Genomic DNA, 12,424 nt, shown 5'->3' with positions numbered 1-12,424 from the left:
AATAAGCCATTTAAAAGCCTAAAATTTGTGCATATATATAATATATATATACACACATGAATAGAGAACTGCGCTGTGTTTGTTCAGGGCAGAATAATTAGACTTGGCTTGTATTATACAATCTCAACTTTAGGCACATGCCTTATTGACCAGGTGGAGTGGGACTAACAACATTGTTTTGTACTCTGCACCTCCCAGGCATCATAAGGTATTAACACAACCCCATTGTATTCTTCTAAACCATCAATCAGTCCTTTAAAAGAAAGCAGAGGCTCTCCACCTTCTGCATGGAGTTAACATGCAGGTAGTCATAGTAATTGATAGCACAGAAAAAACATGACACATAATAGTACAAGATTACTGTCAGAATACTGTGCAATCAAATATAATAAAGGTTGATGGACTAGCAGATTCTTCCTTTTATTGTGCATATGTGCACGTATGTACAAGTTACGGACTGCTTGCTCACCCAGAACCAGGAGGGGAAATAAGGAAACCTACCCCCAGAGACATACAGCTGAGATACAAACAGGGATTGAAATTTTTCCTTTAAAATCTCTCATCCTTTGCACAGTGCTTATTTCAACCTAGTCCATTCCTTCTGTCCTCTTGCAAAAGCAGTTGGGATTCTTACTTGGATTGCCATTAAGGAGGCTCTACAGCATTTGACAGTACCTTTTATTTGGAGATAATAATCTTGATCTCCTCCCCCCACACAGGTAGCAAATGTTCATTTTGGATTTGTCAATCAAGAACTCAGGTTTCAATGTCCTGCACTGGTTGATGTGTTAGGACAGAACTATGGTACTCTAAAAAATGGTGTACATGGCAAGGACCGTACGAGCTAGGAAGCAACAACTCCCAGAAGCTCAACAGGGCAGCTGCCCTTGAAAAGACGAAACTCCTCTGTACCTCGCAGAGTCTCTGCGACCTCCTTCACTCCAGAAGGAGGACTGGAACAAATCTTGTCCTCTTCACTCACTGTAAAGTAAGTTTCTTGTATATTCAATGTCTTCCTACAAGCAGGACCAAAGCACAGAACAACTTTCACAAGCAAAGCCTCAAAGAGACCAACCTTTTGGTTCCTGTGTTGCTCAAAAAGTCATTTTGGATTTTATCCCAGCTGCCGCTTTCTTTTTGGACGCAGTGAAAATGCTCAGGCTCTGGGGGACAGTTTATGTCAATCTTTTCTTCTTCTTCTTTTTTTTTTTTCCAAAAGTATTGCAGGTTAAACTTGGGGCCTAACAACCTTGACAACATCCCTTTAAATTTTTTAGACGAGCCATTGAGTAGCATTATGACAAATTATGGGACCTGATGGTATGTAAGCAGAACATCTACGCCAGTTAAAGGTTGTGGAGGAAGAAAAAGCCTAGAAGAAATATTTCTGGCAAAAAAGAAACTTCTTCCTCTTCATTAGTATAAGGAATTGCAGATGGTGAAATACTTCGATTAACCACAAAGTAGGGTTTACACAAGAGCTGTATTCACTTGAGACAGCACGTAGAGGATGCGTAGCGTGACAAGGTCTTCTTCTGCTTGGGGAGCTGTACTGACAGCTGAAAAACTCTGAAAATCATCTTATTAGAAGCGAAGTTGCCTTTACATCCTATTTTCTATACTTCTTTGCTATCAGGCTTCATGATGGGGATCACCTGTATGAAGTGAACATTTCCATTGGAGTCCACCTGCCCCTGCCTTTATGGGCTGAAAGCATCACGCAGCCAGCTGTGATACCAACCAGCTGGTGAAGAAGCCGTGCTGGTATCTTGCAGGCAGGGAAGCAGCAGTCTAATACTGCAAGTGCCTCTGGAAAAAAATCTCCCAGCAAAGAATTAAAAGTACATCAGAAATAGAATAAAGAGTTCATTATTAATAGATTATTTGCAAATATTTTGTGAGTGTCATCAGCTGTTTACTGGGGAATGGCTTTTTAATAGCATTCATAAAATATAGAAAAGAAAAAAACCTGTCAACTATATTGAAATTTTTATTACTAAAGGCGGTTATTGATATGGTAAAGAAAAAAGCAAAACCCTACTTCCAGTCTCCTCTATATCTGTTTTTCCATACCACAGTACGGTAAGTGATGGCTCGGAACGTATTTTGTACTCTTTAGCTAGCAATAAACTAGAACATTGCACTGGAAATCTTTGGTACAGTTTGCAGCAGCAGATCTGAAGACGACCTCCCCTCAGGAATGTCAGCCATAGCTCACAACCACGTATCCACAAGACAGCGCAGGTCCCAAACCTCACTGATCTTGGAGTAAAAACACCATCACCTATAACAGGCCTTGACTGAGTAAACAATACAGTGACTTTACCTGCTCTACTAGTCCAATGTTGGATGTTTTTTTTTTTCTTTAAGAGCATCACACAGGTTGAAGCCCAAGCTTTCACTTCTGCAATGAAATAACTCTCCAGAATTCAAGTATATCCCATTCCTTCATAGGGCACAAAGTCTGCTACCGCATTCTACCTTCTCATTCAGCATCAGGGAATCAAAATATTATCTATAAGCAGTGGTGACCTAATTATTAATTAGAGTTTTGTGGGCAAACGGATATCTTATGGTATACAGACAGCTTGTGAGAAACCATAAATAGTAGACAAATCATTAAAAATGCATCTATTTTCACATTCTGCTAATAATCACTATGGATCCTCACAACAGATTTTTTATGTAACCTGGCAAGCATTAATCTACTTTTAAACTTACTATTAATTAAATTAAGCACATATTAATCCATGTTATTACAACAAGGTCTGTTCCGATTTAATTAAGTATTGAGGCCTCACGTACTCCATGGAACTTGGGTACGCTGCCTAGCAAGTGTGGATTTTCTGTAAATAATTCCTCAGGAATCCTTGGTAACATTTTAAATAGCTTGATTATGGACTACCTACCATGAGCAGATGAGAGCTTAGTTTAAATCTCACTGACATATTTTACTTCTGAGTGAAACTTACAAGTTTCATACTTGGCAAGGATCAATTTAGATGATTTTATCTTATACCAAAAATTCAGCACTGGAGAGTTAATGTATGTGTTTTGTCATAAACAGTAGGAAATCAGGTTAGCTCAAAACAAATAAACCAGAAAGCAGGAATTTGCTTCACCGTTGAATTTGCTAGCATCTGTAGCTTTATACTCTATGGACAAATATGTACACAATTGTTATTTACAGTATTTCAGTGGAATCTCTCATCTGAGACTCCACCTATAGACATAGATTGTATTGAAACAGATTTGAATTTCGACAATGCCTTTTCTAAAAAGTATATTCTCCTCAAAATCCCATGATTACCCAACTATTTCATATATGGTTTTACAGGTGCCTATACACTGAGTTTTGACTGCACAACTCCTTCAACCTTAGATGGAGAAGGAAGCTCATGTGGCTGGGTTACATCGCACGCGTGATGCTGGAACGTCAGCACCACACCTAGAACACCTCCTCTTCACATGCTAAAGTCAGGAACTTGCAGCTGAAGTTGAAATAAGAAAATCAGCGTATAAAATTTTCTTACAGGTGATAGCTGATTCTTCCAGTTGTGTAAAGTCATGTTAGAAACAACCTCCCACATTCCTCTGCAACTGAGGAAGACGCATGGCAGGAGTGCACTGTGAGACTAAGGTAATGAGTTACCAGGAATGGAAAATACGTTTGATGATTTCCTACTCATTTTTTTTTTCTTTTAGAATTTGAAACTCAGCGTGTCCTTTAACCAAACAAGATCCAAATAAAGACTGCCGAGAAAAAAAAAAGTCACTTAATTAACAGTACTGGCTGTGAGACATCTACAGAGACTGCAAAAATGTTTTTTACAATCATTAATGAGCAGAAAGACATGTATTGGTCACTGTATAAGTACTGTATGATTTCCTTCACTAAATCCACCTTTCTAAGCTCAGACTGCAACATTCATGTGATAAACAGCATGTCTCACCATAAAATCTGAATTGGTTTTTCAAAAAAAGTTATTTATAACTCCCCATTCACAGCCTACTGACTGGCAGCCATCCAACCACAAAGTAATTATGTGTCTGACAATGATGATATTAAGCCCAAAGTAATAGGATAGCTTCCAGTTTTAAGGTTAAGTAAATCATGAACTGTACTTTTATGTACAAATATGTTGCTTAAAGCATTCAGGTTGTCTTTTGGCATGTTCACTTTGGTGTTTTGTTTATCACTACAAAGTATTACCTTGGCTGAAAAGCATCAACATTTGGGACAATTTAGGATAACTACAAACCAGTTACTGTCACTAACAATTTTTAAATAATAATTTAGAAACTAAAACATCCGTTCTTCCCCCTTGAAATACCACCTTGCATGACAATTGCATACTGCACACACAACCACCGAAGCCCCAAGAGGAGGAGCTTTGGGAAGAAGAAATAAAAAGGGAGCTCAGAGCAAGCTGCCAATTCCTTGTCAAATGAAGCAGAGTCAGAAATACTCCAGCTTGGCTTTGTAATCCATCACCACGAACTGCAGCACTTCCTCCCCAGATTAAAAAGACAGATTCAAAGCACCGGGGAAGGAGGCAAAAGGGAAGTCAAAGTCAAGTCAATGCCGTATCAGTTAGAAAATACCAATGAAGATGATGTGTATGTGGCGGTAGAGGCTGACAAGCTTTATGCCAGCAAGCGTCAAACATAGCCTCCCCTGGGATGTACCCTGGAAACTCAAGCCTGCCAGAGAGGATCAACACATGGTTGCCTTCCATTTTACTCTTTTTTTCTTTTAAAACAGATTTTTCACACATTTCAGCACCCCATTCAATGGGAATCAGCCTCACCAAACTGCTGATGTCACTGCATACACCATGGTGTTAAACAGGTTATGAGATGCTTGCAAGATACCTTATGCTGCAGAGGAACACATTCCATCATGGTCTTCTCCCAGTCCTTAGAAAACTATCCTCTAGAGAAAGTACTTACTTGCATAGATAAAGTTGGTAGCAGGCACAAACTGAGTCTTACCAATTAAATAAAGTCATTAGGGACAAAGATTTGGAGCTTCTTCCACTAAAATGTTCATCATTTAAGGTCCTCCTCCTCCAAGCAAGGCAAGGTTTGTGCACGCTAATATCTCTTTGCTGGTTGCTGGCCAGGGGTCAAGCACACAGAAGTCACCAAACACACGGATTTAGAGGGCAGATTTCTTTTCCAAAGGAGAAGGGAAAAAAACTGATTCTCATGGCTCTTGTGGGTTGCCTAGTAGTAGTAAAACATTACTACAGAATACCACACAAATCCCCCCCAAACTAGAATATGGAGTTTCAGACAACAGCTGAACCCTAAATCAGTGGGAGAAAACTGAATAGCTTTAAAAGAGCAAAAAGCCACCAAGACTGACTATTTTATTTTTACTATTAATCCTGGTTTGACCCTTAAATGGGAAGTCAAAACCGATATTAAAGAACAGAGGAAACCAAAATATTTTAAAGCTGCTTTTTAAGGGGTAGGATTGGCCAGCATAGGATTAGTTTTACCACTAACAGAAAAAAAACAAACACTGAACTATAATTCAATTAAAAGGGAAGCAATAAAAGAGGGCGAGGGGCAATAAGGAACGTCACTTGCAAGTTTAAGAAGCACTGAGCTTTTGCTCCAATCTCACCTGCTGAAGCCATGCTGTAAATTCTGTTGGACCTCAGAATGAAGCAGTCCCTTGAGGGAGGCGTTTAGAGGCAGAAACACCGACAGAAAAGGCTGAAAGCCTGCAATGCCTTTTGCAGGACTGCTCCATTATTTCAGCGAGCAGTAGACAGGTAGGGCAGAATTATGCTGACATACAGAAAAAGAAATTTGGGGTGCCACCGGAGTGCTTTGACTGGCTCTTTTCACTGACAGCCACAGCATGACTAGCAAATACCAACCCGGAGAAACGCGAGCTCTTCGTCGGACACATGGCTGATACTATGTCGTGCTTCAGCCTACTTTAAAGTCCTTGCTCTCTCCAAGCCACACGTGTGCGCAGACATGAGGTTGCTACTGGGCGAAGAGTCCTGGCAAAAAGCATCCTTCTTCCCTTATTCCCTGAATACAACATTACATGTTGTACGATATTCAAATATGAGAACAGATTAGTGGTAGTGGAACAGTAAGCATCACTTAGGACTAAATATTTTGTTGTACGGTGCTTTGTGTTAGATATGCACGTCTTTCAGGATTGTCTTCTCATTTTAGGAGGAATCTGAATTAAGAAAGATGTGACATTTTTATAGGCAAGAAATTAACAGAAGCCTAATCAGCCTCTAAGACAAGAAAATGTAAACCAAGCACCCAGCTACCGACCCCTTCCCTTGCTTCTTTTAAAGCATGCAGATTTATCCTCATTATGGGATTCGAAACAGCACTCGCTCTGCTTAGTAATGTCATCTTTGTGCCATTTGCAGACAAACCCAATGCTCGCTAGAACAGGCACCAAAAGAGACACGTTCTTGCAGTCTGAAGGTTAAACTGGATTAATTTAGAAAACCTGAAAATTGATACACTATAATTTAACATGTGCTCAACATGTGTGCTCAGCAGCAACTGAAATGAAATATCTTAAACATTATCAAACGTTACATCATTAAATATAAATTAGATGGAAACAGGGGAAAGCTAAAAATTGACTAGGAGTTCAGATACTCTAAATGGCTAATATGTCCATTTTTCACCTGAAGCCCTCTCCAATACAGTTTTGCTATTAAGCAAAACCTAAAGAAAGGTAATCAATTCCAACTAAAAAGCACTTATCCTGGAATGACTGTGCGTAAGGCACTTCAAACCACTGGCTGGCTGCCAAAGCCCAGACAACAGCTATCAATGTTTCTGACTATCACAGGAGCACAAGGGGCCATGCATAATTGACTAGAAGATGGGCTAAAACTGTGCCCAATCAGTGTGTGATCAAAAACGCGTGGAATATTCAGCGCCACTTGATTACATGGAGGCACGTCCTTTCACTCTCCTCATGAAATCTCTTCAAGGTCCAGAGTACTGTAATAAGATCATTACTGTCAAGCGGTACGAATCGCAGGCAATGAGTCTTGGGATAGGAAGTCATACTTCACAAGCTCCTCTGGTCTTTTTTTTTTTTTTTTTTTTTTGTATTTTACTGCGTGTTGAGGCAGCAAGGCGACGAGGTGACAGATAATGATCACATCACTGTGTGGCAACTAGAAAGGCACTTTTAAGAAAGAGCACAGAGAAATCAGCTTAAGAGAAACTCAAACTTTTTTTTTTGCTTTTTTTTTTCCCCTCAAAAATTAAATAGAATTAAACTGTGCAGTATTCTCCTTTCATGAATTGTGATTTAATGTCATTGAATTTAATCATTTGATAGATTTTCATATTACACCAAAGCCTATTACCTCACAGACAAACGGCCAATTTCCTCCATCTCATACTCACAAAAGAAACCTTTATTAATTTTTTTTTTTTGGGGGGTGGGGGGAAGTGGTGGAAAATGTCAATGATGAGGTCTGTTGAAGTTTTCTTTTTACCTACTCCTTTCACTGGAGTTGCACACTACATGCAATGCATAACATCCCTCAGAAGTAGCCTATCTCTATAAAGAGAAAGGTGGAGGGACTGAAAACAGTAGATTAAAGCACAGAGTATAAAACAAACATGCAGCAAGTTAACTGCTAACATCTCATGCACAGCATGTGTATCTGCACTATAGACTACAGACGGAAAGAAAGTATTTGCTCACAGAGTTTGACAGCTAATTTAAGACAAACATTTGATTAAAACTTGAAAAAACAACATGGGTTTGAAATGACTGACCGGTCAGGAGCTGGAAATAAAAGGAGGTCTACATTACCGTTAAGGGTTGTCTTGCAAATAAATGTGTGACACTGACACCACATAGCATAAAAACTGGAATTGCTCCAGTTCTGCTTTTTTCCAAATGGTTAAGGCTGCTGTGACTGCATGACAATCTGTGTCTACAGCAAAGCAAATCCCACACCACAGCTCCCGCCTGGCACCTCACTTTCAGGAACCCACCCTCCAGTGCTGGTTTGTACCTTTCCAGCACACACCATTTGGAGACTCCTCCTGAGGGCAAGACGCGATGTCAGGCTCCACACGGCCCAGCACGTCGTGCTGCACCAACGCACGGCAACGACACGCTCCATGACAGCACAAGAACCGGGGGTGCACAACGATTGTGAGCACACAGAGCTGCCACTGCGAGGCGGGGTCCAGGGCAGGTTGAATATGCCCAGCTCACCCCAACCTACCCCTGAAAACCACCGTGTGTGGAGACTAACATCCGTTACTGCACAGAAGTGAGAAACACTTCATGGACTAGGCGGTTCCTCGGGCCTAATGCAAGGAGGCTGAGTACACAAGGCGTACTTGAGGGCACTCAATGCTCAGACCAGGTCTTAGCCCTACCAGCGTGCTGAGTAGCACTGTATATTCCTCAGTGCTTATCCGTAACTGACTAAATCACCTGCGTTTTAGTTCTATTAGTTTTATTTAGTTCTATTTATTATTTAACAGATGACTAACTTCTGAATTTTAGATTCTGTTGTGTGTGTGCTCCTTGATTCCTAGTTCTTTGTAGCATAATGCCAAGAGCATGTTTCATACACCTAGGGCTAGATCAGACCCACTGACTACATCCCCCCTTGAATTCCAGGTTTGAGATATACATGGCCAACCTCTGCAATCAAGCCATTGTCATTAATTTCATGTTACATGCTATAAACAAAAAAGCATGCCTGTAATATACCCTGTGCCTTCTAAGGCAAACTTCAATTTAACAAAGAATTCTGTGGAGAATCAGAGCACACTAAGGGCCACCACAGATCACAGCATGAGGTCCATCTAGTCTGCCATGCTTTAATCAGCAGCTAGTAGGGGATACCTATAGAAAAGAACAGCACATATACAGTAATATGCACCCTGATATACCTTCCTTAGCAGCATGCAGTTTGGGGACATCCTGGGGGAGGCTGTAATCTTCATTTTAATAGACCTTCAGGTATTTTTCTTTATCATATTTGTCTGATCTAGTACAGATAGTAGTTCTGTTTTAGCTGCTTAAGGTCCTCTGAATGAAATTGCTTAGGACTTCCAAACAAGCTGATGAACCCAAATGCACAGAAAGCTGAAGACAACAAATTTTTCATAAACTAAATCTTTCTTCCATACCGAAATAGCCTGTTCAGTTAAATTGAAACACCTTGGCTCAAGACTTCATGTATTGTGGTGATCTGGAGATAAGTTATATTTAATACAATGAATGCATAATCATCTTGGTTTATATTTTTTAGGAATTTTAACTTAGGTATATAGATTAATAATGAAATTACATAGTCTTACTCTCTGGAAAAATAGGCAAATAGCTTTTAGAATAAACACTTAAGTAACAAAAAGGGACTAACTACTGGAACAGTATTAATATCTTACAAGTACTTCTTGGCATATTGTAAAACACCATCTTGTGAACATCAGGAACCTTTTTCCTAATCAAGATCTCCGTCTCAGGCTGACAGCATAGCTCTAAGAGACACGCTCATTACCTGAAGCCTAAAACACTAAGGTGTCACTTGGTTTCTTTCACTTATAAAGCTACTTAAAACTTCTTTTCCAGAGAAACCAAGACATAACACAGTGCAGCACTTACACTGAGGATACGCAGTATAAGGATACCTCTGTCATCACAACGTAGCACACCTACTGCACTGAGAGTGGGGCCATTTTTCATTGAAATGTAGGGAAAAAAAAAAAGCTTTATCTGTCTCCGGATATCCAGATACACTACTGCGTGCAACCTCCACCAGTTCATTCTGGGCCTCATCCTTTCCAGAATCCTCTTTTCTGCTGACCACCACTGCGCCACTTCTCCTTTCAAGCAGGTAGGCGGAACATGCAGCCTCTTCCGACCCTGAGCTAGCAGCAGTTTTAAAAAGAAGAAGGAATCTTTCAACTTGTTTAGCCTGCAATGAAGTAGGTTAAAACAATAGATGAGCTTCACCTCCCTTGTCTTTCACTCCTCAGCATCAACATAAATGTCTTTCAGTAGCAAACCTTTCATGTCAGATAGGCTGTGACGACTAAGGCTGAAGGTTTCCCAACAAGTGACCTTTATGCCTTGGTTGAAAGTAAGTCTCTGAAGATTCGGTCTAGATTTTATTAATTTCTGCCCTCCTGTTTCTCAGGTGTACAGCAATTGTCCAGTGCTGTATCTCCTACGAGGCAGTGAATGAAGTTACTGATGAACAGTGGAATAACAACTAAAGGATGTTTTGACACTGAATAGGTGGTAACCTCTGAGACAGCCGCCGTACGCTTAAATCAAAACAAGCTTTTGGCATTACAGACAACACATATGATTACATCCTGTTGATTAAGTTCCCATGTAGACAGAGAAAGAAAATGCAGTTAGATATTGTGCTGGTTTTTGCTTCATTTTTTAATACTAAATAAAACCAACACTGCAGTCAAAATGCCCCTTTTGTATCAATCTCACTTCAAATACTGCAGAACAGCATTCTTTCTGAAAACTATGGAACATTTACTTCATAAACTTCAGGCACTTAAGAGACCAGAAATAGAAACAAATTGCTCTCACCAACCGTGCATCACGAGATGCATATAAATATAGGACTGAAAGCTACTACTGCCGTGCATGACACGGGTCTGCACTTTTATTTTTTTTTTTTGAGAGGATAAAATCTTGTTAAGATATCACTAAGTGCAATGTAACTGCAAAAAAAACAGGCATGAAAACAATTAAGGAACAACTGATCTCCTCTGCTGACTTGTCCCCAGTCTTGACCCTGGGCTGCTGCTACCAGCACAGGCTGAGCACTCAGGTGAGGCGCCGGGCGGGCTGTGCAGCCGGCATGGACCGACAGCTACCTTACTAACAGCTTCTAAATTGACCTAGCTTTAATTAACATTCATATGTCCACATGTAGGCCACTGGAATATTTGGAGAGTAAAGGTGAGAACTCCCCCTTAATGCCATACAGCAGTAAAGTTTTAGTTCATTTTCATGTTTACCCATCTCAGTGTCTCCAGACAAGTATCAAAAACATTCCTTCTTACTGAAATAACACTTCCATGAACACCTCCATATCTACTCCTATTGCACACTGGGTTGTAATCATTGATATATAATTTACAGGAACCAGGTAAAATAACTAGGATGACAAGATTACCAGGAGTAACTTTTGTGGAGTTCCTACAAGGCAACATCTATTTACTTGTACAACCTCAGCAGTATACTTAATTACCCTTTAACAGACTGGAAAGAGCTTTTACTTGAAGTTTTGGTGGCAGCATTACTTGAAGCAATGCAATCCATCTAACAGATTTGTTCCAAAGGTTACAAACTCTTTAATAGGTGAGTAGCTTTGCCCTCATCGCAGCTGCAGGTCAAGATACTACGTCTCACATCTTCCTTCCAGAGAACAGGGAGTGACGATGCTGTGACTTTTTGTGCTGGAAAGGTTTCTGAACATGCTGTCCTCTGACAACGTTAGAAGGTTTCTTCCAGACCATAAAAAGCCAGGAAAAAAAATAAAGAGCACAAAGTAAAATATATATTCCTTTGTCATGGTTCTTAATTCAACGGATTATAAATAAATATTAGCATTAACAATGCCAAGTTCAGCTGTCAAATGAAGAATCTACTCTCCCACAAACACTGCAGCTCATTGTTTTCATCTGTTCCATGCAGCAGGTCTCAGAGGTGTCTCCACTAAATTTCCAGAACTCCCAACTAACACTTTTGTATACACGGATAGAGATATTTCCATTTAGCTCAGTGTAACCACAGCACACTGAATAGAACTCTGCACCCAAGGGAAGTACGTTAAAATTGTCTGGAGAAGACTATGCACTGACCTGTTTACAGAGCCAAGCATATTTAAATCAGTTCCACAAATAACACCAGCAGGTAAATCATGGGGAAACTTGAAGGATTAGACTAAGGAAAGCTTAGGGTGAGAAGCTGCAGGTAAAATGCACAGTTTTTTTTTTTTTCATGCATCATATACTACACAGTCAGTTAACTGCTATATTGCTTTCAATTTACACAAAATGTCAATTTTTCAGCTGTTATACAGTTTCCAGATACAAACACTAAGACCTGCATTTCCCTATTTTGCTTTGCCATTCTGGTTTTGGAATGCCTGAAAAAGGACAAGTCGTCCTGTGAATAAAGTGCTGTCTCCCTTGGCTTTTTGCACATTGTCTTACCCTCCTGGACTCAAGTCCCCACTGAACTGACAAACTAGATGAAAGCAGTGAAGTTTTTTGCTTATTGCTGAAAGTACAAAGGTCCAACTAAGCCCTATTTTTGCAGCCACAGAAAACAAATAAACATATTTTCATTTCAAATGCAACTATCTCATTTTCTATGCTCCCTGAGATTCAGACAACAAGAATGAATTCA

At 40.0% G+C, this 12,424-nt stretch overlaps 1 protein-coding gene across 11 annotated transcripts in view; it reads right to left on the bottom strand.

Moving 5' to 3' along the window:
* AGAP1 (ArfGAP with GTPase domain, ankyrin repeat and PH domain 1) overlaps positions 1-12,424 on the bottom strand; it is a 375,831-nt gene that overhangs the window by 79,450 nt on the left and 283,957 nt on the right. Inside the window, exon 18 of one of the 11 annotated variants that reach the window (XM_083841486.1) lies at positions 7,410-11,517. The exons of the other annotated variants lie outside the window; for them this stretch is intronic. Within the exon in view, the coding sequence (XP_083697612.1) occupies positions 11,507-11,517 (11 nt within the window). The 3' untranslated portion in view covers positions 7,410-11,506. Of the gene's footprint in view, positions 1-7,409; positions 11,518-12,424 lie in introns of those variants that run through there. 11 annotated transcript variants of the gene reach the window in all.

Source organism: Anser anser (genome assembly GCF_964211835.1).
Source record: "Anser anser genome assembly, chromosome: 6".
Lineage (NCBI taxonomy): Eukaryota > Metazoa > Chordata > Aves > Anseriformes > Anatidae > Anser > Anser anser.
The sequence above is the reverse complement of the archived record's forward strand: the minus strand, read 5'-3'. Positions and strand labels throughout refer to the sequence as shown.